Genomic DNA, 26,295 nt, shown 5'->3' with positions numbered 1-26,295 from the left:
ACACCGGCTTTCTGCATGCTGCTCCTGGTGAGCTCCTTTTTAAAGAAGTGGGAGCTGACATGTGGGGACTTGACATTCCCTTATCTAGTAAGTGCCAGAGCCATTGGAGAACTTTCTGGAGGAGCCTTTTACAAAGACTCCTTGGGGTAACCAGGATTTGATTGATCAGAGAAACACTAATCTTCTGCTTAGGAAATCCCTCTTGGCCCCAGCCGCCACCATCTCTTGCATGGAATGCAGCAACACAGCCATCTCTACTGTCCATTCTCCATAGAGCAGCCATAGTGTTCTTTTTTTTTCCCCATAAATAAAGTTTTATTGGAACATAGCCATGCTTGTTCATTTACATACTGTCTGTGGTGGAGTGGAGTAATTACGACAGAGATCATGTGGCCCACAAAGTGTAAAATATTTACTATCTGGCCCTTTATAGAAAAGTTTTTTGTTTTTTTTTTTTATTACCATTTGGAACGACATGGATGGAACTGGAGGGTATTATGCTGAGCGAAATAAGTCAGTCAGAGAAAGACGTGTATCATATGACCTCACTGATATGAGGAATTCTTAATCTCGGGAAATAAACTGAGGGTTGCTGGAGTGGTGGGGGGTGGGAGGGATGGGGTGGCTGGGTGATAGACATTGGGGAGGTATGTGCTATGGTGAGCGCTGTGAATTGTGCAAGACTGTTGAATCACAGACCTGTACCTCTGAAACAAATAATACATTCTATGTTAAAAAAAAAAAAGAAGATAGCAGGAGGGGAAGAATGAAGGGGGGTAATCGGAGGGGGAGATGAACCATGAGAGACTATGGATATTGAAAAAGGGACTGAGGGTTCTGGAGGGGAGGGGGGTGGGGGGATGGGTTAGCCTGGTGATGGGTATTAAAGAGGGCACGTTCTGCATGGAGCACTGGGTGTTATATGCAAACAGTGAATCGTGGAACCCTACATAGTGATCTTTTTTTCTTTTTTAAATAATTTTATATTGTTATGTTAATCACCATACATTACATCATTAGTTTTTGATGTGTTCCATTATTCATTGTTTGTGCATAACACCCAGTGCTCCACGCAGAATGTGCCCTCTTTAATACCCACCACCAGGCTAACCCATCCCCCACCCCCCTCCCCTCTAGAGCCCTGTTTGTTTTTCAGAGTCCATCGTCTCTTTTGGTTCGTCTCCACCTCCGACTTATTCCCCTTCATTCTTCCCCTCCTGCTACCTTCTTCTTCTTTTTTTTTTCTTAACATATATTGCATTATTTGTTTCAGAAGTACAGATCCGTGATTCATCAGTCTTGTACAATTCACAGCGCTCACCATAGCACATACCCTCCCCAATGTCTATCAGCCAGCCACCCCATCCCTGCCACCCCCCACCACTCCAGCAACCCTCAGTTTGTTTCCTGAGATTAAGAATTCCTCATATCAGCGAGGTCATATGACACATGTCTTTCTCTGATTGACTTATTTCACTCAGCATAACACCCTCCAGTTCCATCCACGTCGTTGCAAATGGCAAGATCTCATTCCTTTTGATGGCTGCATAATATTCTATTGTGTATATATACCACATCTTCTTTATCCATTCATCTGTCGATGGACATCTTGGCTCTTTACACAGTTTGGCTATTGTGGACACTGCTGCTATAAACATTGGGGTGCACATACCCCTTCGGATCCCTACATTTGTATCTTTGGGGTAAATACCCAGTAGTGCAATTGTTGGATCGTAGGGTAGCTCTATTTTCAACTGTTTGAGGAACCTCCATACTGTTTTCCAGAGGGGTTGCACCAGCTTGCATTCCCACCAACAGTGTAGGAGGGTTCCCCTTTCTCCACATCCCTGCCAACATCTGTTGTTCCCTGACTTGTTAATTTTAGCCATTCTGGCGGGTGTGAGGTGGTATCTCATTGAGGTTTTGATTTGGATTTTCCTGATGCCGAGCGATGTTGAGCACTTTTTCATGTGTCTGTTGGCCATTTGGATGTCTTCTTTGGAAAAATGTCTGTTCATGTCTTCTGCCCATTTCTTGATTGGGTTATTTGTTCTTTGGGTGTTGAGTTTCATAAGTTCTTTATAGATTTTGGATACTAGCCCTTTATCTGATATGTCATTTGCAAATATTTTCTCCCATTCTGTCGGTTGTCTTTTGGTTTTGTGGACTGTTTCTTTTGCTGTGCAAAAGCTCTTTATCTTGATGAAATCCCAATAGTTCATTTTTGCCCTGGCTTACCTTGCCTTTGGCGATGTTTCTAGGAAGAAGTTGCTGCGGCTGAGGTCGAGGAGGTTGCTACCTGTGTTCTCCTTTAGGATTTTGATGGACTCCTGTCGCACGTTTAGGTCTTTCAACCATTTGGAGTATTTTTGTGTGTGGTGTAAGGAAATGGTCCAGTTTCATTCTTCTGCGTGTGGCTGTCCAACACCATTTGTTGAAGAGACTGTCTTTTTGCCATTGGACATTCTTTCCTGCTTTGTCAAAGATGAGTTGACCATAGAGTTGAGGGTCTATTTCTGGGCTCTCGATTCTGTTCCATTGATCTATGTGTCTGTTTTTGTGCCAGTACCATACTGTCTTAATGATGACAGCTTTGTAATAGAGTTGGAAGTCCAGAATTGTGATGCCGCCAGCTTTGCTTTTCTTTTTCAACATTCCTCTGGCTATTCGGGGTCTCTTCTGGTTCCATACAAATTTTAGGATTATTTGTTCCATTTCTTTGAAAAAGGTGGATGGTATTTTGATGGGGATTGCATTGAATGTGTAGATTGCTCTAGGTAGCATTGACATCTTCACAATGTTGGTACTCCCAATCCATGAGCATGGAACGTTTTTCCTTTTCTTTGTGTCTTCTTCAGTTTCTTTCCTGAGTATTTTATAGTTTTCTGAGTACAGATCCTTTGCCTCTTTGGTTAAATTTATTCCTAGGTATCTTATGGTTTTGGGTGCAATTGTGAATGGGATCGACTCCTTGATTTGTCTCTCTTCTGTCTTGTTGTTGGTGTATAGGAATGCCACTGATTTCTGTGCATTGATTTTATATCCTGCTACTTGACTGAATTCCTGTATGAGTTCTAGCAGTTTTGGGGTGGAGTCTTTTGGGTTTTCCACATACAGTATCATATCATCTGCCAAGAGTGAGAATTTGACTTCCTCTTTGCCGATTTGGATGCCTTTGATTTCTTTTTGTCGTCTGATTGCTGTGGCTAGGACTTCTAAAACTATGTTGAATAGCAGTGGTGAGAGTGGACATCCCTGCCGTGTTCCTGACCTTAGGGGAAAAGCTCTCAGCTTTTCCCCATTGAGAATGATATTCGCTGTAGGTTTTTCATAGATGGCTTTTATGATATTGAGGTAGGTACCCTGTATCCCTATACTCTGAAGAGTTTTGATCAAGAAAGGATGCTGTACTTTGTCAAATGCTGCATCTATTGAGAGGATCATATGATTCTTGTTCTTTCTTTTGTTAACGTATTGTATCACGTTGATTGATTTGACGATGTTGAACCAGCCTTGCAGCCCAGGGATAAATCCCACTTGGTCGTGGTGAATAATCCTTTTAATGTACTGTTGGATCCTATTGGCTAGTATTTTGGTGAGAATTTTTGCATCCATGTTCATCAAGGATATTGGCCTGTAATTCTCCTTTTTGATGGGGTCTTTGTCTGGTTTGGGGATCAAGGTAATGGTGGCCTCATAAAATGAGTTTGGAAGTTTTCCTTCCATTTCTATTTTTTGGAACAGTTTCAGGAGAATAGGTATTAATTCTTCTTTAAATATCTGATAGAATTCCCCTGGGAAGCCATCTGGCCCCGGGCTTTTGTTTCTTGGGAGATTTTTGATGACTGCTTCAATTTCCTTAGTGGTTATAGGTCTGTTCAGGTTTTCTATTTCTTCCTGGTTTAATTTTGGTAGTTGATACATCTCTAGGAATGCACCCATTACTTCCAGGTTATCTAATTTGCTGGCATAGAGTTGCTCATAATATGTTCTTAGAATTGTTTGTATTTCTTTGGTGTTGCTTGTGATCTCTCCTCTTTCATTCATGATTTTGTTGATTTGGGTCATTTCTCTTTTCTTTTTGATGAGTCTGGCCAGGGGTTTATCAATCTTGTTAATTCTTTCAAAGAACCAGCTCCTAGTTACGTTGATCTGTTCTACTGTTCTTTTGGTTTCTAGTTGATTGATTTCTGCTCTGATCTTTATGATTTCTCTTCTCCTCCTGGGTTTAGGCTTTATTTGCTGTTCTTTCTCCAGCTCCTTTAGGTGTAGGGTTAGGTTGTGTATTTGAGACCTTTCTTGTTTCTTGAGAAAGGCTTGTATTGCTATATACTTTCCTCTCAGGACTGCCTTTGCTGTATCCCAAAGAGTTTGAACAGTTGTGTTTTCATTTCCATTGGTTTCCATGAATTTTTTTAATTCTTCTTTAATTTCCTGGTTGACCCATTCATTCTTTAGTAGGATGCTCTTTAGCCTCCACGTATTTGAGTTCTTTCCGACTTTCCTCTTGTGATTGGGTTCTAGTTTCAAAGCATTGTGGTCTGAAAATATGCAGGGAATGATCCCAGTCTTTTGGTACCGGTTGAGACCTGATTTGTGACCTAGAATGTGATCCATTCTGGAGAATGTTCCATGGGCACTAGAGAAGAATGTGTATTCCGTTTCTTTGGGATGGAATTGTTCTGAATATGTCTGTAAAGTCCATTTGGTCCAGTGTGTCATTTAAAGTCTTTATTTCCTTGTTGATCTTTTGCTTAGATGATCTGTCCATTTCAGTCAGGGGGGTGTTAAAGTCCCCCACTATTATTGTATTGCTGTCAATGTGTTTCTTCGCTTTTGTTATTAATTGCCTTATATAATTGGCTGCTCCCATGTTCGGGGCATAGATATTTTACAATTGTTAGATCTTCTTGTTGGATAGACCCTTTAAGTAGGATATAGTGTCCTTCGTCATCTCTTATTACAGTCTTTGTTTTAAAATCTAATTTGTCTGATATAAGGATTGCCACCCCAGCTTTCTTTTGGTGTCCATTAGCATGGTAAATGGTTTTCCACCCCCTCACTTTCAATCTGGGGGTGTCTTTGGGTCTAAAATGAGTCTCTTGCAGACAGCATATGGATGGGTCTTGTTTTTGAATCCAATCTGATAGCCTGTGTCTTTTGATTGGGGCATTTATCCCATTTACATTCAGGGTAACTACTGAAAGATATGAATTTAGTGCCATTGTATTGCCCGTAAGGTGACTGTTCCTGTATATTGTCTGTGTTCCTTTCTGATCTATGCTGCGTTTAGGCTCTCTTTTTGCTTAGAGGACCTCTTTCAATATTTCTTGTAGGGCTGGTTTTGTGTTTGCAAATTCCTTTAGTTTTTGTTTGTTCTGGAAGCTTTTTATCTCTCCTTCTATTTTCAATGATATCCTAGCTGGATATAGTATTCTTGCCTGCACATTTTTCTCGTTTAGTGCTCTGAAGATACCATGCCAGTCCTTTCTGGCCTGCCAGGTCTCTGCAGATAGGTCTGTTGCCAGTCTGATGTTTCTACCATTGTAGGTTACATATCTCTTCTCCCGAGCTGCTTTCAGGATTTTCTCTTTGTCTCTGAGCATTGTAAGTTTTACTATTATATGTCGGGGTGTTGACCTATTATTATTGATTTTGAGAGGGGTTCTCTGTGCCTCCTGGATTTTGATACCTGTTTCCTTCCCCACATTAGGGAAGTTCTCTGCTATTATTTGCTCCAATATACCTTCTGCTCCTCTCTCTCTTTCTTCTTCTTGTGGGATCCCAATTATTCTAATGTTGTTTCGTCTTATCGTATCGCTTATCTCTCGAATTCTGCCCTCGTGATCCTGTAGTGGTTTATCTCTCTTTTTCTCAGCCTCTTTATTTTCCATCATTTGGTCTTCTATATCGCTGATTCTCTCTTCTGCCTTATTTATCGTAGCAGTTAGTGCCCCCATTTTTGATTGCACCTCATAAATAGCCTTTTTGATTTCAACTTGGTTAGATTTTAGTTCTTTTATTCCTCCAGAAAGAGTTTCTCTAATAACTTCCACACTTTTTTCAAGCCCAGCTAGTATCTTTAAAGTCATGATTCTGAACTCTAGGTCTGACATCGTACTAATGTCCGTATTGAGTAGGTCCCTGGCAGATGGTACTACCTCTTGTTCTTTTTGCTGAGGTGATTTTTTTCATCTTGTCATTTTGTCCAGAGGAGAATAGATGAATGAGACAACAGAATGCTGACAGGTTAACAACGTCTCCAGCAAATATACTCCATACAAATCAGAAAAGACCTGAAACCAGGGGACAAGAAAGGGAAAGAAAGAAGAGAAGAAAAAAGGGAAAAGAAAAAGATAAAAACAAACAAAAACAGAACAAAACAAAAAAAACCAGAATATGATCAAATATGATCAGGCTAGTGCATAGACCAGTGCCACACACTAGCTTTTGGGCATATTTTGGTCTGTTAGAAGAAAATGCCTGCTAAAATTTTAAAGGAAGTTATATATGTACAAAATAAGGGTTGTTACAATGAAGGGATGGAAGATGACTGTAAAGATGAAAATTATAAAAGATTTTATAAAAGGAATTGATAAGATGTTTTTTCAAAAGAAAGGTGAAGATTTAAAAAGAAAAAAAAAGAAAAAAAAGAAAAAAGGGAGAGAATGTGATCAGGCAGGAGAAGAGAACAAAGCCATACACTAGTGATTTAGGGTATATTTTGATCTGTTAGAAAAAATTGTATCTGAAAATTTTAAAGAGAGAACAACTCATATATATATATATATATATGCCAAAAATAAGGGTAACTACTCTGAAGGGATAAAAATATAACTCTAAAAATGAAAAATTAAAAATGTTTTTTTTAAAAGAAGGGATTGATAAGATGTTGTTTGAAAAAGGGAAAAAGAAAAATTAAAAATAAAACAGTTAAAAAAATTAACTTTGATGAACTAATGAATCATGGTAAAACCATGAATTCTATGTGCAGTATTCCCCTAGCGCTGGAGTTCTCCCATTCTCCTTGATCGGTAAACTTGGTCTGGGCTTGCTGGCTGTTCGTGCTGATCTTCTGGGGGAGGGGCCCGTTGCCGTGGTTCCCAAATGTCTTTGCCGGAGGCGGAATTGCCCCGCCCCTGTCGGTCCGGGCTAAGCAAGCTGCTCGGGTTTGCTCTCAGGAGCTTTTGTTCCCTGCAAGCCCTCGGTACAGCTTTGGAGTACCAGGGTGAAAATGGTGGCCTCCCAATCTCCACCCGGAGGAGCTGAGAACTCGGGGCCCCGCTCCTCAGTGCGCCCCCAGAGAAAAGCAGTCACTCCCGTGTCCCCAGTCTCCGGCCGCACTCCGTGCTCACCCGGCCTGTGATCGAGTGTTTCTATGTCTGGCACCCGACCCCGTGTGGAGTCTCCAAACCCAGCAGATCCCTGCGGTGCGCTCCCGCGCCGCTCCTCCCAGGGGAGGAAGGGGAGTCTCCCCAGCTCTGCCGCTTGTTGGGTCCCTGCTGGAGGAGCAGTGACCCTACTGGGCCGCGGATCACAGTTTATGGCAACCCCGAGCTGAGAGCCCGCGCCTTGGCTCCGTCTCTGCAGCCGGTTTACCCGCTCTGATACCTGGGAGCTCTGCTGCACTCAGGCATCCCCGGTCTGTCTGTGACCCCGAGGGTCCTGAGACCACACTGTTACAGGAGTATTCCACCCCCCGCTTAGCCACTGGAGTGACGTCCCTCAGCGGAGCCGACTTCGAAAAGGTCCGATTTTGTGCTCCGCGGCTCTATCACTTGCCAGAAGCGGCCGACGGAGGCCCCCTCCCCCGCCGTCTATCCTCCCGAATATCGCCTCGGATTTACTTCTCCGCACGTCCTACCTTCCAGAAGGTGGTCGCTTTTCTGTTCAGAGTGTTGTTACTATTCTTATCTTTGATCTCCTGTTGAGTTCGTAGATGTTCAGAATGGTTTGATCCCTATTCAGCTGAATTCCTGAGACCAGACGAAATCCAGGTCTCCTACTCCTCCGCCATCTTGCTCCGCCCCCCCCATAGTGTTCTTTTTAATAAAACTTAGATCAGATCCGTTCCATGCTTAAAACCTTCCAGCAGATTTCCATTGCTCTTATAGTAAGATCAGAGCTTCTTGACCTGGCGCCTGCCTCTTTCTCTGTCCTTATCACCTACCCCTCCTGTTCACCGAGCTCTGCTCTGCTCCCCAGACATCTAGGCTGGTTCTCACCTCAAGGCCTTTGCACTAGCCGTTCGCTCTACCTGGAATGCTCTTTTCCTAGGTCTGTATGTGACTGGTGGTGTCTCGGCTAGACATCAGCTCTGTAGAGAGGACTTTGCTGACCACTAACGGGAAATCCTGCTTCTACACGTGGTGTCAGGACTTCCTCCCTCCTTCCCTCCCATAATTCATAGTACTTATCATTGCTGTACATTGTTTTATTTTGTTATCAATGTTTGCATGAACATCTGTCTTCTCAATGAAATATGAGCCCCATGATTCCCTTGCACCATGCATGCCCACTGCCTAACGTGGCAGATGGCAGGTGCTCAATAAATATTTAAGTGTCAGTGGAGACAATTAGAAGCCCAACATCACAGCAGAAGGTGACAGTGGAAAACTGGAGAGTGTAGTGATCCTTTGGAGTCAGAAAGATCTGGGTTCCAGTCTTTGTTCTGCAGCTTTGCTAGAGGATCTTGAATCTTTATGAGCCTGTTTCTTCAACTGTAAAATGGGGTTAGCTTTGGCCCCATCTCCTAGTCATACAGCGAGGCCTGAATGTCGTTGGTGTACTTAAAGGACCTGACGCATGGCAAGTGCTTCACAAATGTCAGTTCCTCCCCCCTTACATCTCTCTGTGGCAAAGATCCTCTGGAAGGTTATATAAACAATGTTCAGGCCTTTGACAAGACCCTCGACTGAACCATTAAAAAGGTCCTGATCATGGCAATGGCTTAATGAATCTGCTGTTCAGATTTCTAGCAAAATAACACTTGAAATGTTTTATTTAACAGCACCCCCACTTTAGTATATTCTAATGGCCTCTTTCACCACCTTTTAGTACCCATTTGTAAAGTCTTTTTCCCAGGTTTTATTGTGTGTTGTTTGGTAGTGAGTAACAGTCTTCCTTGGGCTAGCTGAATAGCAATTGTCATTATTTTTAATCTATATTAAGGGAAGGAGAGGAAAGGAAAATTTAGTTTAACATGCTTGAAGTGCCAGAAATATTTTTAAAGTCTGGGTTTACTAAATTTTAAGATCGTGTGTGTAGTCTAAATGATTCGTATTAGAAGTGAAAAATGTACCATACGTTCTAATTTTGTTTTTTAAACTTTTATTTTTTACCCTCCTTCAGTGTGCTGTAGCTGTGTGATCTGAATGGAGTTGACTGCCCCAGAGCTAGATGATCGGAACCCAGGGGGAGTAGGACCTTCCCCTCGCTCCTGGAGGGCTCTGTGGGGGAGGTGGAAGCAGGCCTCACGTCACTTGTCACGTGTAGTGGTAGCTGAGATACGGGGCAGGGACCATCAGGGTGCGCTCAGGGAGTCGGTCTGAGGAGGCTGGTCTGGGCGGAAGGCAGGCGGGAGGAATGGCAGAGGGAAGAGAAAGTGCGCAGCACGGAGGCGGGCCCCTTCTGTCCCCTGTCACCGCGGACCGCCACGACCTCAGCCCGGCATGGATGTCAGCAGCAGCTCTCCGTAGGCCTCTCCCTCTGTCCTGGCCCGCTCCGGTCCCCTTTTTCCTTAATTTCCTGTCTCAGTTTCCTAGTTTCTTTCTTCTTTCTAAATGAGTCCCTCTCCTTTATTTTTTAGGTGATTTACACATACTTATGTTAAAATCTTCAGGTTGCCTTATTAATTTTTCTTAAGTGTGAACTCTGATTCGTTGGATTGTGGCCTGTCTGTCGTACTAGTGGATTGTGTGTGCAGTTTGGTTTGCGGGTGTGGACAGCCCTGCTCTGTCCCCCGCGCTCCTTCCTCCTCCTGTGGGGGTGCTGCCGGTGCCTCTGGTTCGTGAGATTTCCCTGGTTTTCTCCACTGTGGGAGTTAAATTTCTGCCCCTAGTGCTTTCTGCAAATGCCCCCTTTCTCCTGACTGTGGGTCTCCTCCTCTGTTTCTGACCTTTGGATAAATTTTACCTTGATTTCTGTAGTGGCCTATAGTGCACCTTATGGTATTTTGCTGTCACTTATATGTTTTTAGAGCAGAGCGGGAGGGGCTCCTGTGTGTGCTCGCATGGTGTGTAAACTGGTCCCCATCTCCCGCTGCCTGGCTGGAGGCCGCAGGGAGCTCTGGGAAAGCCCCAAGGCAGGGGTGAGAGGCAGGGCGTACTGTAGGTGGGACTGTCTGTGTCTCCGGGTGCCGTCACACAGTGTGCAAGCAGCTGTAGCTGGGGTCTGCGGGAGCCTAGGGCACATGGCCAGGGTCCGAAAGTGTCTGCTACCTGTACGCTGTCTTGTTTCATCTTCATTGCTGTCCTGTGAAGGAGACTTACCTTACTTCCAAAGCATCTCCAAGTTAGAATCCAAAGCCATTTTTATGTGATTTCAAAGCCACTATTTCTGTTCTGAGTAGTTTGCAGTATCCCTTCATTTAGTACCTATATACTGAGCACTGACTGTGCACAGTGATGGGCCAGGTCACTCATGGGTCCATCAGGTTGACCAGTCCTCCCAAGCCATACTCACCCCTGGATGTAGGAATGGGGCCAGTGGGTGGGTGGACCTTGTAATTGTCAAGAATACTTGATGACCCTGTTTGCTCCTTTCTAGGCCCAGCCTGCATCCTTACAGCATGTGGCCCCCTCACTTGCTGTGTACTTGTGTCAAATTGATTCTCCTCTTCTTATCCATGAGTTAGACGTGGCAGTACCCACCATGTGTGGTTGTCACGAGGTGACATGGGATAAAATCCTTGGTGGTAGATCCTGGCATATGGCAGGTGGTCCGTGTGCTTAGTTTAAACAGACTTTGGGCCAGTCAGTGGAGAAAACGTGGGAAACCGGGTAGGGCATGAGGCTATAGCAGAAAACCTAGTTCTTCCACTTCCTTCCCTTTTGGAAAAACAGGCCAGACCTTCTGAAAGTGCTACGTGAACTACTTCTGGAACGAATGTGCTTGGCAGAGCCGGGAGTGTCTGCAGAACACCTTGATGGTAAAACTGAGAAGTCCCTTAAGCAAATGGCTATTCAGCTAAGAGGTGAACTCGGACATTTCACCCAAGTCAACTCATTGCCCAAGTCCCACGATGAATGGAAGTCGCCTCGGACAGCCCAGCTAGGAAGGATGGGTGAAGTGTCCAAGCAGGAGCTGAGAGATGCCTCTGTGCAGACTGTGGCCGCGGAGGGTGACCCGCTCAAATTCCAACATGAGGGCAAGAGAGAGGCTTGGGAAGAGAAGCCACCAGATGCCGTGTTTCACACTGAGGGTCAGCCGGAGAACTCGCGCATGGCACCAGGGAGGCAGGCCACTGCCCTTTCCTTCCCCAACGGGACTGATAAAGTAAGCTTTTTTATTATTTATTTCTTTTCTTATTTTATACCAATGAAAGGCTTAAAAACTCAACTCTGCTCTCATTGCTTTTTTTGATGTATGTAAAATCTGGTGTCTCCCCCTGCCTGCACTTAGTCTGGCCTCTACCTAGAGGTATGTGTCCGTCTTAACCTTCCCCCTAGCCCAGTCTTATTTGTCTATACGTCATGATATTTATGCAGTTTCCTTATAGAGTCATATTTATACATCTGTGTGTAGCTTTTTCTTTCATGCTGTGTATCAGGAACATCTTGCCTTGTAATGGCTCTGTAAGATTCCGTTGTGGGAAATGTGCCAAAATTTGTATGATTTTCACCTACTGGTGGATATTTACGTTTGCAGATTGCAGTGAAATTGTGATAACCTGACTTTAGGAGGAGGGCCAAGAACCTAGGTTTTATCTTGTGCAGACTCTGTGTGGTGGAGAGGTTCTGTTCTGTGGGCTTCATCTACATTCTCTTATCCTGCGACACCCGTCAGAGATGAGGAAGCCTGATTTTGAATGCCCACAGTTAGCCAGCAGTTACAGGGCTGCAGCCATACCCTTTGCCAGGCTAGCCCCAGCTCCTGCTGGCCCAGAGTGGTAGGGTCCAGTTTTGGTGGGGGAATGCATTTTGCTTCAGTCAAGGTGCTGTCTCTGTGCTTCACCTCAAATACCATCGAATATGCCACATTATTAAAAGCCAGACTCTCTTGGCAGTATTTGATTGGACCTTTTACTAAAATCCTCATGGGCAGAGGGGTTGGAGTTGATGATCCCCAAAGCAGGGAAATGTCAGTGTTCTGGTGGAGAAGTAGGTCATGTTTCTAATAGAGCTCCAGTGATGGCTGTTGGTGTTCTTGTTTCTGATGGGTGTTTTGTATCTGAGAAATCAGCTGTACACACTGCTTCATGGCATCAGAATGGAGAATTAAGTTTATTTTCTGACCACTAAATTACTGCTTTTGTGCATACCAAAGGGAGTTAGATATATCATTAGCAAAATTGCTTTTGATTGTTTTAAATTATGCACCAAAACTGTAATTTCTAGAAAAGGGTTTTCTAAAGATACTGGTAAAGACAAAAAAAAAAAAAAAAGACACTGCCATTATATTAATGGTACTCCAGATGTAAATTTGTGCAGTTTGGCTGGAATAGAAATGGTCTCATCTGCCCCAGCTCTATCAGTTTGTACCTGTGTATTAGGAAGACTAGATGTTTTTTCCCCCAGTTTGTGTGGGAGATAGCCTCCTTTGTGCAGGAAAATTGCATAATCGAATGAACTCATTAATTTCCCCAAATATATTTAAAGAAATTTTTTTTTTAGTTTAGAATTATTCTTCTTGTGTCTTTAAAAGGAAGGGCACTGTGTTTAATTTTTTAGCATCTGCTCTTTGTGCCAGGATTGTGTTAGATATTCTGTATCTGTATCATCACATTTAATCTTCTCAAGCGTATAAGCTAGGTAGGTATTCCCTACATTTTACATATGAAGAAATATAGCCTCTGAAAGGCTCAGAAAATGGTCCAGAGTGAGTCAGCTGTTAAGAGGAGTAGTAGGAATATAGACCAAAGTCCAGTTTTAGAGGCAGACAGGGGTATACTTTTTTTTTTTTTTTTAAGTAAGCTCCACGCCCAATGTGGGGCTTGAACCCATGACCTTGAGATCAAAACCTGAGCTGAGATCAAGATGTTGGTTGCTTAACTGACTGCACCACCCAGGTGCCCAAGACAGGGATTTTCAAAACCTACCTTTCTCAGGAAGGGAGGAGCCCTCGGTGAGGGGTACTATCACAGATATGCCTTGATAGCTTCAGGCCTGGCCGCTTACCTTTCTCGGTGGCTCAAGTGGGATCAGTGTGACCTGGAACTGGAGGCTGGCTCAGTGGTGACATGAGGAGATGTGTGGCAGGTGTCTGCTGGTGCCTTGTGCATGGTTGTGTAGGTGCATGTCAGGATCGGTGTGTGTGCATTCCTGTCCCCCTTGCACCCCCAAGTGAGGCGTTCCATTATGACATCTTTAATAAGGTGGTAGGTGGGACTGTGCGCAGTGTCCATAAGGTAGCATTTTGTGTGGTGTTATTTTAGAACCCGCATTAGGTTGACTGACGGCAGTCTTCCAGCCTGAAATTGGCTTCGGCATTTGTGCACTTGCAGATATCTTTTTTCCTGCCATATGACACACAGATTTGGATCCAAGAATAAAGATCGGTGGAGACCGAAGACCAAGCAAATGACTGTTATTTTGCAGTCCTCTTTGATGAAGCATTCCTCCCCCCCCCCCCCCCCCCGCGCAACTGTCACTGGTTCCCTTCACCACCTCAAACTGTCCTTGGCCATGAACCTGCTCTCTGCCCTGGAATTTCGGGGTAGAGTGTCTCAACTTTCCTTAACTGAGCAACAGAGGCTGGAGTGCTGTTGTGAGGTCCGGCTGTCTAACCTTGTATGACATTGGGCTGGTTGTTGGAAGTCTCAGTTCTTTGTCTGAAAAATAGGCCTGGTAACTTCTATTATCCTGTGAGCTCTGGAAATGCAGAGCTTACTGGAGGATTGTGGGATAGCGTGCTTGAAAGCATTTTACACCCTAGAATGTGCAGGCAGGGCTCCTTCCTCCCTTTTCCTGCTTGAGAGACCTTGCTGATTTCGTCATTCCCAGGGTCTCAGGTATTTCCTGTTTTCTTTTCAGGTTCCTTCTCTTCCACTTAAGAAATTAAAAAGAATAATAGCCTCATTGAGGTATAATACACATATCATACAGTTTATCCATTTAAAGAATATAGTGCAGTGGTTTGTTTTGTTTTGTTTTTGGTATATCCATAGAGTTGTAGAACCATTGCCATAATCAGTTTTAGAACATGCTTAATTATCCAAAAAGAAACCCTGACCCATTGGCAGTCATTTCCTATTTCCCCCATCTGTCCTAGCTGTAGGCAACCACTGATCTACTTTCTGTCTTTATATATTTGCCTATTCTGGATGTTTATATATATAAATGCAATCATATAACGTGTGATCTTTGGTGACCGTTTCTGCTTAGTGTAGTAGGGTTTTCGAGGTGCATTCCTGCTGTAGTCTGTAGCAGCAGTTCATTTCTTTTTATTGTCAAAACGATAGTCCATTGTATGGATGTAGCACATTTTATTTATCCATTCATCAGTCGATGGACATTTGGGCTGTTTCTACTTTTTAGCTATTATGAATAACGTTGCTATGAACATTCATGCACAAGTCTTTGCGTGGACATGTGTTTTCGCATCTCCTGGGTAAACACCGAGGAGTGGAATTGCAGAGCCATATGGGAACTCTATGTTTAACCTTTTGAGGACCCCCTGGGCTGTTTTATACAGTAGCTGCTCCTAGTTTACATTTTCACCAGAGGCACAAAGATTCCAGTTTCTCCACAGCCTTGCTGACACTTGTTATTATTTTGATCATAAGCTGTCCTAATGAGTTGGGAGTGGCAATATTTCATTGTGATTTGATTTACATTTCCCTGATGACTAATGACACTGAGCATCTTTTCATGTGTTTATTGGCCATATATAGGTCTCCTTTTGAGAAGTGTCTTTCACACCCTTTGCCCATCTTTTAATTGAGTCAATATTTGTGTTTTTTATTGTTGAATTGTAATAGCTCTTTATATATTCTAGATTTGGTGCCTCTTTCCAACTTTTGAATATATTTAAAATTCTCCCCACTTGAAAGGCACCCCCATCTGGCCTCTTAAGTTATTGTTTGTATGTTCATTCCACAAATAGTTGTTGAGTACCTACTATGTTCTTGTGCTGGAAGCTGTGGATAGAGTATGACCAAGAAATGCAGAGTTCCTGAACCCTGGAGCTTATAGGCCAGTGTGGAAGGTAGACAGGGAACAAATAATTGCACAGGCATTTAATTATGATGGTACTAATGTTCTCCCTAAAGAATTGTAGGGGGCGGTGAGTGTCCTTAACAGGGCGGCCTGATCTGGTCTTGTAAATCAAGGCCCATTCTCCCGAGGAAGACACATATGAGTGGAGTCCTGATTAATGTATTGGGGTTACGGAAGAGGTGGGGGTGAGCAAGAAAGCGTGTTGTAGGCAGAAGAGACAGTGTATGCCTAGGCCCTGGGGTGGAAGGAACACAGGCATTTGAGGAACCGATAGAAGGTGAGTGTGTGGGAATAGGGGAGGTGGCAGAGGGGCAGTGACTCGGGCTGCAGGTCATGTACAGCATGGCGGCTGTGGTAGGGATTTTGACCTTGGTCAAAGAGACGGGGAAGTGTTCCAGTAGTTGTAAACAGAGGTGAGGAATGTTAAGTTTGCCTTTTCTGCTGCAGTATGGAGAGTGGACTAGAAAGGGCAGGAAGGGATGGGGGAGGGCGCTCAGGAGGTGGCTGCCATGGCTAGATGAGTGCCAGCCACGGCTTGGGGTTGGATGGAGGCAGTGGGGGGTGGGGAGAGTACAAAGAGCTCAGCTGGAATTAATGGAGCCTGGCGAGTGGCAAGAGTGGGTGATGAGTGTAAAGAGCAGTTCGATAGACTTGCAGGCTTGGGTTGTGCAGTGAGGGGATGGTGGTGTGATTCACCAAGACGGAGGGTGTTGAAGCCGCGTAGCTTTGGGGTGGGGACTTGGGTGGTGGATGGAAGGAGCTGAGTGCTGGGCTGGCTTCAGAGTACCGGAAGCCAGTGGAAATTAAGATGTTGAGGGTAGGCAGGTCGGAGCTCTGAGCCTGGGAGATGGCCACTGGCTTAGTGACTCGGTAGCCACGGAGAACTTTAGTCGGGGGTGGTTCTTGTGGACTAGCAGATTGGTTTAGACTAAGGAGCGGGTTGGAGGGGTGGGAATGAGGAAATAGATAGGGAGCAAGAAGATGTTATTTAGAAAGATTGTATTGGAGAAAGGACTGCCATATATTGAGCATCTGGATGTCCACAGAGACAGTGGGCCAGGGCCAAGAGGGTGTCGAGGAGGAAGAGCTTGGCACTTGCCAGTCAGAGGAGGGACCTGCCAAGACACAAATTCTGTAGACTGGGAGATAAACATAGATGCCATTCTAGGAACCAGAAGTCTGGACAGCCGGTTTGAATCCTGTTTTACAAGGTTGGCATGAGAATGTTGCCTCTGTGACCAGAGAAAGTGCATTCATTGTCCTGTGCGTGTGTCTCTTCAGGAAGCTAAGAAGTCCCGCTTGCCCATCCTGATAAAGCCGTCCCGGTCATTAGGAAATGTGTATCGGCTCCCTGTCACCCAGGAGATGGTGGCCCAGCTGCAGGGCCAAATCTTGGAGCTGCAGGGGGAGCTGAAGGAGTTTAAAATCCGCAATAAGCAACTTCACCAAAAGTTAATTCTGGCTGAAGCAATGATGGAGGGGAGGCCAGCGCCAGACAAAACGGTACAGAAAGGTAAGCACTGAGAAAAATGTATTCTCCATGAGCTAGATGAACGACCTGATAGAGCTGCTTGAAATGTCAACCTTGTTGTTTAGAACTGCAGTAAGTTTGAGTATAAATTTTATGAATTACAGTGATTAATCTTGACTCTTGACAAATACACAATCAAAGGAACACAATAAGGAAAATGAATCTATTGTTTTTATTTTATCCTGGAGTGTGGATAAAGGGAACTTGTAAGTGCTCGCAGGTCTTGTGAGGTCACCACTCCCTTCACTTGGTATGGTCTGCAGCTACCCCGGCTGTGGGATGACTTGAATCTGGGTGGGTTTTTTTGGCTTTGTCTGTGGAAGCCTCAGGCGTGTGGTATCATGTATATAAGTGAGAACCCTCTTGGTGGGGTTTTCTAGAATGTCCAGGCTATATTACTTTGGCTTCCTCAGGGCTAATTCCAAACCCTATCACAGAGCAGTGTAGGTGAGTACACAGGTAGTGTTGGACCTCGTTTTCAGAGGGTTCATGAGTCCACAGAAGTACACATGTTGACTTCTGATTTTGAACTTCTGCTGTAAGCATGTGGCAGCAACAGATAATACCAAGAACAACAGCAGCAATCTTTTATTTATCTATTCAAAAAGTATTGATGAAACCCTGCTGTGTGCTAGGCCCTGGGGACGTAGTGAATAAAACAGATGATCTAAGTCTGTGTCTAGCTTCCTGTTGTGGGGAGAAAGATAGTACGCCAATGAGCAGGGATAGCGTGCGAGAGACAGCAGGTGCTGGGGAGGAAGGGAAAGCAGGGCTGAGGGCATGGGCAATGTGGAGCGGGGTAGAGTGTGCTGCCATCCGCAGGATCCTAGAGCCTCCCTGGGGAGGTGACATCTGAACACAAACCTCGAGGAGAGGAGGGGAACGGTCAGCTTGGAAAGTGCGTTTTTGGCAGCAGGAACAAGGGCAAAGGCCCTGATGTTGCTTTGAATTTGGGATGTTGGATGACTAGGAAGGAGGCCAATTATGTGACCGGAGTAGAGTGGGGAAGAGGAGGCTGGAAGGAGGTCAGGGAGGTGGCACATCAGGTGGGCCCGCAGAGGCCGTTCTCAGGCTTTGTCTTTCACTCAGGTAAGACCGGAAATGGAGGGTTTGGAGCAGCAGAGTGATGTGATCTCACTTCAGCTTGAAAGCAGGGATGGGCAAGCTACGGCCCGTGGGCCAAGCTCGATGGCCGTTTTTAGGTTTTCTTGGAGCACTGTGCCACTCACTGATTTGCACGTTGCCTGGGATGCTTTGGCACGGGGATTGTGGAGTTGAGTAGGTGTGATAGAGGCCCTGTGGCTGGCAGAGCCGGAAACGTTCTGTGTTTGGCTCTTGCAGAGATGTAGGCCGACCTGTGCTTGAAAAGATCATTGGTAACATGAACCATCAGGGTGATGGAGCTGTCCTGCCCTGAGGTGGGAGAGGCAGAGACCAGCAGCCGGTGTCTGGTTTGGGACTCCTTGAGACGCCTGTTGACCAGCCCCATGGCGGTGCCAGGTCGGCAGCGGGAGATACAGGGCCGTCAGTTTAGCAAATGTCAGCATATTGCTGGTATTTGAAGCTCTGAGACTTGGCGACACAGGGAACAGACCCAGGCACCGAGACTGGCACTCTCCAGTGAGTAGGGGTTGGAAGGAAAAGGAGCAGCCAGGGAGGCAGGGACGGAGCCACGAGAGGATGATATCAGAAGCTGAGTAAAGAGCAGGTTCGCTGTATCCAATATTGTGAGTCAGTAAGGCAAGGCCTGAGGATTGGCCTTGGGGTTTAGTGACGGGGAGTCATCACGGGTGACCTGGAGGGAGCTGTCACCCTGGTGCGGCTGAGGCCCGCCTGGCACAGGTTCCAGAGAGCCGGTGCGGGAGAGGAACTGAGATGCCAAGAATAGACAGCTCTGAGGAATTTTACCGTAAAGCGGGGCGGAGACACAGGGCAGTTAGCCATGCTGTCGGCAAGGCTCAGGGGACTCGGAATTGGGACCTCGGGTGACTGCAGCAAGGCGGGTAGTCGCTGGAGGTCTGGCAGCATGAGCCGCAGAGCTGGAGTATTTAGGGAAGAGAGCATGACCTGGAGGTGTCAGCAGAGGGCGAAGGCACGTACACTCTTCTAGGTCTGGGATCACAGGGGATGTGAGAAAGATGGCCAGGGGCTGGACTCCACTCCAGGGGGACAGCCGCAGGAGAAGCAGTGCCGAGGGACAGCCCGGGGCCTTAGAATGAGGGGGCAAGGTGCATGTTCAGGGAGGACACTGAGCTTATTTGGGATTTTATTTTTTTTAAGATTTTATTTATTTATTTGTCAGAGATAGAGGGAGAGAACACAAGTGGGGGGATTGGCAGGCAGAGGGAGAAGCAGGCTCCTCGCTGAGCAAGGATCATGACCTGAGCTGAAGACAGATGCTTAACCGACTGAGCCACCCAAGCGTCCCCTTATTTGGGATTTTGCCATGGAAGAGTTGGCAATCTGGGGTGGGAGACTGTATCCGATGTGGAGATTTTCCAGGTGGCTCGGGGCTGGGAGGCGACTGGGAGTCTTGCTCTTCCTGTGTCATTAATAAGATGAGCTCCTGTTATTTTTTCAGCCTCACTGCTCACTTTAAGTACACGATCTAATGGAATCTTCTTAACAGTCCTTGAGGCAGGAACAGCAATCATCCCTGTCTGAGCAGGAGGAAGCACTTTCAGAGATAAAGTGACTTGGCTACGGTCACACTGCCACTAACTTCCGGAGCTAGATTCGAACCGGCCTGCCTGACTTCCCGGCCCGTGCCCTTTACTCGCCTCATAAAGCCTAGCATCTTGACACCCTCCATATGGATTTTCTGATGACCTGTAGCCCATGGTATTTTCCACTGATCTTTAGGTTCTTTGGTTCACCATAGTGGAGGTTTCAAGATGAGTGGCCCTTTGGCAGTATTGCCCTTCCTTCCCTCCTTCCTTTCCCACTTTCTCTCCATCCATCCATCCTTCCATCCATCCATGCAGACATCTGTTCAGGTGTCCAGTGAGTATTCCCCGAGCCCCTGCTGTGTTCCCAGCCTCGTGCAGTGGGTGTAGGAGACAGAGACAGATGGAGAGGACTGAGATAGTCTCTGCCTTCTGAGAACTCCCTGTCTAGTGGGAATGGGCAGATAATGAAACATACCAGTGCAAGGCAAAATGAGGGACACTTCAGGAGGAAAGGTCTTAGGGCAAAGGTGCCTCAGCCCAGCAGAGGCCCTGGCACTTTGCCCAGGACTTGCTGTATGCGCTTACCACTGTTTATTTTTTTGTTTTTGTTTTTAAAGATTTTATTTATTCATTTGAGACACAGAGATACAGAGAGAGAGAGAGAGAGAGCATGAGGAGGGAGAGAGGCAGAGGAAGAGGGAGAAGCAGGCTACCTGCTGAGCCAGGAGCCCGATGCGGGGCTCGATCCCAGGACCCTGGGATCATGACCTGAGCCGAAGGCAGACGCTTAACCATCTGGGCCACCCAGGCGCCCATGCACTTACCACTGTTTTTATTTCTTGCTGAGACACCAGGGTGCCTCGACCAGTTGCTACTCCTGCAATTGCCCAGTAGTCCTTGAGGCCTCTCTCTTCTCCAGAAAAGTGGGCATGAGTCTATAGAATTCATTTTCTCACTCATAGTTTTTTGAGAGCCTGGTATTAAACCATTTCAGACAAGCTGCAGTATATTTATGCTTTTTATGTCCTGTTATGGCAGCTCGATAGATTAATTTTATCTTATAAATTGCATTTTGCCTCCCTAGTGTTTTTATTTTCCCTGTTGTATCTTTGTGTTCTTCTCAGTTGCTTGGCTAAGTTTCAAGTCTATGGTTTTATTTATTTTTCTTTCTCTTCGTGAATGCCTATAGCCCAGCCCTTTGTGGGAACAGCCTACCAGGACAGCCCGGGAGAGCAAAAGGGAATTAAAACCATGCCCTGTGTCTGGAGAGACAAGGAAGGAGACAGTGACCAGCACACCAGCTACGAGACCGGTCAGAATTCAACCCCTGTGTGTATTGAACAACTTCTGTGTGCCAGGCACTCCTTGGGGTGTTTCATAGAAAAATTGTTACTAAGCCCCGCAATGGGTATCTTAGGACATCATCATTATTCCCACTTAACACACGAGGAAGCTGAGCTTTTAAAAAAGAATTGATCCAGGGTCATCCAGCTGGTAAGTGGGTCGACGAGCGGGGGTACACCAGACTGTGTGTCTGAGTTCACCGGTCCATTTGTCACGCTTTTCTCTCCAGCAGTGGGCCAGGCGCTGGCGGGCGCAGTACATGTGCTCAGGGACCCCACGGCCCACCCTGCAGCCTGACGGTTCTCCATGTGGTGCTGGCTGCGTTAGGCGGGCACCCCTGGCCTCCCGCCGCCCAGGAGGGTGGTCGGAGGTGAGCCCGAGCTGCCTCTTGCTGTGCGGGCCGTGTCAGGTCGCTCAGTGGGAAAGGTACAGGGACATGAGTGAGGTCCCAGGCAAGTCGGATCTATTTCTTCTTAAGCATACAGATAAGCACAAAGGATAATACAAGAATATTCATGTTCCCGTTCAACCAGAGTGAACACATGCGCACATTTTTTCTTTTTACCTTAGATCCAACCCCCTCTGCCTTTGTTAAAAAAAAGAGTCACCTTTAATCTGGACCTAATTCATTCTGTAAGAACTAATTGTCTTCAGGAATTCTGAATTTATCAGGGGGTGACTATGAGAACGCCAGTCTCTGCGGAAGCACTGAGTGCTGGTGTATGCTTTCGCAAGGCCTCTAGTCAGTGTGGGGGGTACGTGTTCACATGCTTCTGAATGTTGGGGGCTTTGAGGAGAAAGCCACTTGACCAGACAATATAGTACCCTTAGCTGAATTGTAGAAAGTTCCAGAACTGTAGTATTTCCTCTAATGCAAATAAATGGTCCTGGGGATATCTTTGGATTTCTTGTTTATAGCTAGTTGATTGCTAAGGGCTTCATGTCTGACTGGCAGTTTCCCTCCCAAATCCCCAGCATTAGTGAACTTTCCTTTGTCTGAATGTGCTTCTAGAACTTTGCACATGCACATGCACCTCTGCCTGAATGATCCCCCTTTAATCGATGCCCTGCTTCTGTGTCACTTTCTAGGGAAGGCCTTCCTGAGTCCCTTGGTTATTTAGACACTCCCAGTAGCCCCCCAATGTTTTCATCTCGAACTGGCTTGCTCAGTGACTGCCCTCAGCAAAACTGTTACCATGTGTGACGCCTTCGCTGTTCTTTGCTCTTCAGTAGCTCCTTGAGAAGAGAATGCAGGGGATTCCCCAGATGTTATTGGCCCTCACATTTAGGGCTGAGGAAGGTCTCTCCTTGCTCGTGCACTCCTGATAGGGAAGACCGAAGTTGCAAGAGGGATAGATGCATCAGGAGGCAGCATTCAGGATGTTGGAGGCAGGCGGCCAGGCTTTGAGGCAGGGGCTCTGCTGCTTACTCGCCCTGACCCTCGGGCAAGTTCTTATCTCTCTAAACCTCAATTTCCTCTTCTGTAAAATGGGGAAACCAGTGACGTCTCATAGGGTTGTTGTGAAGGCTGTCCATTTAGTCTTCGCATAGGTGAGGTGCTTGGTGCTCGGCCAGGCCCTGGCATAGTTGTGTGTCCTGAGGCCTTGCTAAACCTGCAGGTTCACCCTGTACACTACAGCTTGTAATCTTCCCTCTCCCACACCCTCCACTGCAGTGATTTTAAATGAAAGATCCACCTTTGGCCCTTCATCGAGGGCCACAGAGCTGCGAGGAGCAAATCAGGTTGCCGTGTCGATGCCGGGCTGTGAGACGTGCTGGATACCGGCTCCCCTGGAGCCTAGAAACCAGATCTTTACCGTGGCTGAATCACAAGCTGCTGTAGATTGGGGGCAGGTGTGTAAATGTTAGATTTGTTGTGTTGTGAGGAGCAGAGCTTAAACAGGAGGTTAAGTGTTGGTAGGAGAATGCACACCATTGTCACCCCCACCCCATTCTGAGATGCGTGTATGTGTGTGTGTAGCTAAGCGTCAGAGCTGGCCATAGTCTGCATTGCAGAAGGACATTTGTGTGGGTCTTACTACACTTGTCTCTGCCTGATGATTACTTAATGAAAATCATGGCTGATCTTTATTCCCCTGAGTGAACGAACATTGTTTCTTGCCAGGAAATTCCATTATCATGAGGTTATTATGGCACAGTTAGTTCCTTGACTTGGAAGGTGATTTACCAGAAAAGAAGCCTATTGAGATCTCTCCCTCTGTCTCTGACTGTCTCTTACACTCATTCAACCAGCAGTTACTTAGTACCTTCTCTGCCCCAGGCCCTGTGCCAGACCCCGGAGATCGGCGATGAATGACATGTCTATACCCCGAGAGACCGCTGACCCTAGTGACTATCACAGATTTTGTACAGTAGAAATGCTGTATTAGGAACGCTTCCTTTAGGTCATGTAGCAGCTGCTTTCTAAAATAAAAAGAGTTATTTTATGGTGTTTGCATCGTGAACAGAGAGATAAGAATGGGCTTACAGCCACGAGGAACAGTTACAGAACCCAGAAATTGGAATATACAGTCTGACGAAGATTTTTGTGTGCTCTTCCCTCTGAGAGTTCTCCCAGGCCCTGTCGTCCAACCCATATGGTTGCTTGTGTGGTGTTTGCCCTGGCCCGTTGCCCCTGCTCTCGTGCCTCCTGCCTCCTGGGATAGGCGTCCTCTTCCATCTTCCAGTGGTTCGAGGGAAGCGGAGAATATCAGTATTAGTTGGGCTCGTTCATTGCTGTGTGCCAGACTCTTTTCCAGACACTGTCCCCTTTGATCCTCAGAACACAGCCAACACAGTCCTTCGTGGTAAATGCTATTCTTTCCGCTTTGCCGATGAAGCCACTGAGGCTCAGAGAGGTTAGGTAACCTGCCTGAGGTCATGCAGCTGGTAAGTGGCAGAGCCAGAGTTTGAAACCAGATCTGGTTGGATTGTGAAGATGGGTTTTTCTGCTATATTCTGCTGCCTCCTAAGTATTTAGACACCCCTTATATTGAGCTGAGCTTTCCCTGGACAACGGGCAGTGTGGGATGTGGTTGAGGACAGAAGCTCTGGACTCAGGCCTGAGCCAGAAGTCTCGCAGCAAGCAGCTTAGACATCTTTTGCGGGGAGACTGAGGCTCTGAGACATTCAATTTCTTGCCTGCAGCTGGTGTGTCGACAGCAAGTGGCAAAGCTGGGTGCGGTCCCCCTTCTCTTTGACTTCAGAGCTCTGCCTTCTCTCTGCAGCGCGGCTCCACTGCTCACACAAGCCGGGCCGCACGTGTGGCGGTCGGAACCAGCTGTCCGGAGATAGTCCCTGGCAGGGTCGTGCAGCAGGGAAACAGCTCACTGTGGGGACTCGCGGCACCTCTAAGCTGTTAGACGTGGAAACGAAGACTGTCCTCAGTCATATGGGTTTTAGAATTGTTGCTCTTTAATGTTACTTCACAGACTCCCCAGTATTTGTCAGACCTCCTGACTTCCGGTCTGGGTGGTGTACCGTACCAGGCCCCGAGAACGGGAAGGTGAAAAACCAGTCCCTCCCATGAAGGAGTGAGAGAGGAATCCAAACAACTAATTGCTGTGTAAATAAATAAACAAGCCGGTGTTGTTCCTGCGTTTGCACCCAGCACATGGTGTGTGCGTGCGGGGTGATATGTGTAGAGTGCTGTGGAAGCACAGGTACAGTTTGGCCTAGTTTGAAGATGGGCTTTTGCCGAAGGAGAAGTAGATCTGTGTCAAAGGATGAGTAGGAGTTCACTGAGTAGGCGTAGAGGACCAAATACATTCCAGGCAGAGGGAACAGCACGTGCAAAAGCATAGAGACACAAAACAGCCTGGTGTGTGCAAGGAATTCTGGGAATCTCCAGAGGTGGTGTGAGGGCATGCCTTTGGGTAGGTTGCCTGGAACTAGATTGTGGAGGGTCCCAGATGCTGTAAGAGGGAGTTTGGCCTTAATCCTCAACATAGTGGGGATATTGATGAATTTTAGCTGGGCGTTGGTGGTTATCATGGTCAAATTCACTTTTTAGAATAGTTGCTCTGAGGAAGAGGGTGGATTGAGAAGTAAGAGGAAGTAGAGGCTTGTTAGGCTGTGCAGGGACAGTGGGTAGATTTCAGCAAAGGAGGTACTGACATAAGTGTGTCTGATTCGCAGACTCTGAAATTTGCCAGCCCGATGACCTTGCCATCTTGCCAACGTGCAAAGGGAATCCTTCTGAAGATTTTCCAAGCCCAACCTCAGTTGCTGCTTGCTTGAGTTCTAAGAATCAGCTTTCCACCAAAGTCGGTGTGATTGGGACCCATCAGTCTGAGAACATCAACACCTCAAGTGATACAGAAAACTTAAAACAGAAAATCTGTGACTTGGAAACTGAGCTCGAGGGCTACCGGAATTTCATATTTCAGCTTCAAAAGCACTCCCATTGCAGTGAGGCCATTATCACAGTTTTGTGTGGGACAGAAGGGGGCCAGGACGTCCTGAACAAGCCCAAGGGTAGTAATGACGAAGAAGAAATGACGTTCTCAAGTTTGCGCCAAGTACATTATGTGAAGCACATGAAGATCCTTCATCAGCTGGCTCCAGAGGTGACCGATGGCGGGTTGCTGGAGGGCCTCAGACAGCAGCTAGTGGAACAGGAGTATGAGCTGCAGAAGGAGCAGAATTTGAACGTGGAGCTTTTCAGTGAAATCCATAACCTGCAGAATAAGTTCAGAGATCTCTCACCCTCCAGGTACATCCCACCGCTGCCTCCCCCACTCTTGAAGCCTGCAGTTCCCCCGTGTTGCCACTAGGCGGGAGCCCATGAGCTACAGGGGAATGCTGCTTGGCGATGGGGTGGCTTTTGTACTGGGGAAGGCTTGATGTTGGGTTTAGGACAGCTGGGCCCTGTGGAGAGGTGAACATGAGGCCACAAAGAACAGTGGCTGTACACATTCTCATTTTGTGTCTTCTGAAATTGGCAGGGCGGATTTTGCCCTTGTCAGGCTGGGAACTCAGGGCAAAGGTATTATTCCGGTCACTCGGTGAGTTGTACATTTGCTGAATGGTAGTGTTTACTCCTGGACCCCGTTATTGGCTTTTACTGTGGGACTGAAACTAATGTCCTAGGCAGGGTGGGAAGAATATAAATATTTTCCATATCTTTACCCTTTCAGGCCATCTTAGAGGAAATAAACCTGCATAGAAAGAGAAGAATTCTTAGGTCATATTTTACGGGCATAGATATGTACAATTTTGCTTTAGGAGCTACGACAAAAAAGCGATCATTTGTAAAGTTGACCTTCATTCGTCACTTATTTGAGACAAACCCATAGTTCTGAATTGTCAGGAGCCAGAGTGAATGTTTTCAAGCCTCCCCAAACACCAAGATGGGAGGAAGCTTGTATTTATT

General features: G+C 46.3%; 1 protein-coding gene across 5 annotated transcripts in view; it reads left to right on the top strand.

Annotated features, from left to right (window-relative positions):
* CDK5RAP2 (CDK5 regulatory subunit associated protein 2) overlaps positions 1-26,295 on the top strand; it is a 176,351-nt gene that overhangs the window by 104,388 nt on the left and 45,668 nt on the right. For all 5 annotated transcript variants that reach the window (XM_028107743.2, XM_028107740.2, XM_028107742.2 and 2 more), the window contains 4 exons: positions 11,064-11,496; positions 16,659-16,890; positions 20,767-20,889; positions 25,059-25,635. In XM_028107743.2, coding sequence (XP_027963544.2) covers positions 11,064-11,496; positions 16,659-16,890; positions 20,767-20,889; positions 25,059-25,635 — 1,365 coding nt within the window. The remainder of the gene's footprint in view (positions 1-11,063; positions 11,497-16,658; positions 16,891-20,766; positions 20,890-25,058; positions 25,636-26,295) is intronic.

The sequence above is a fragment of the Eumetopias jubatus genome, unplaced genomic scaffold (assembly GCF_037043125.1).
Source record: "Eumetopias jubatus isolate StellerSeaLion01/CBP00866 unplaced genomic scaffold, mEumJub1_p1.0 scaffold_15, whole genome shotgun sequence".
NCBI classification, from domain to species: Eukaryota; Metazoa; Chordata; class Mammalia; order Carnivora; family Otariidae; genus Eumetopias; species Eumetopias jubatus.
The sequence above is the reverse complement of the archived record's forward strand: the minus strand, read 5'-3'. Positions and strand labels throughout refer to the sequence as shown.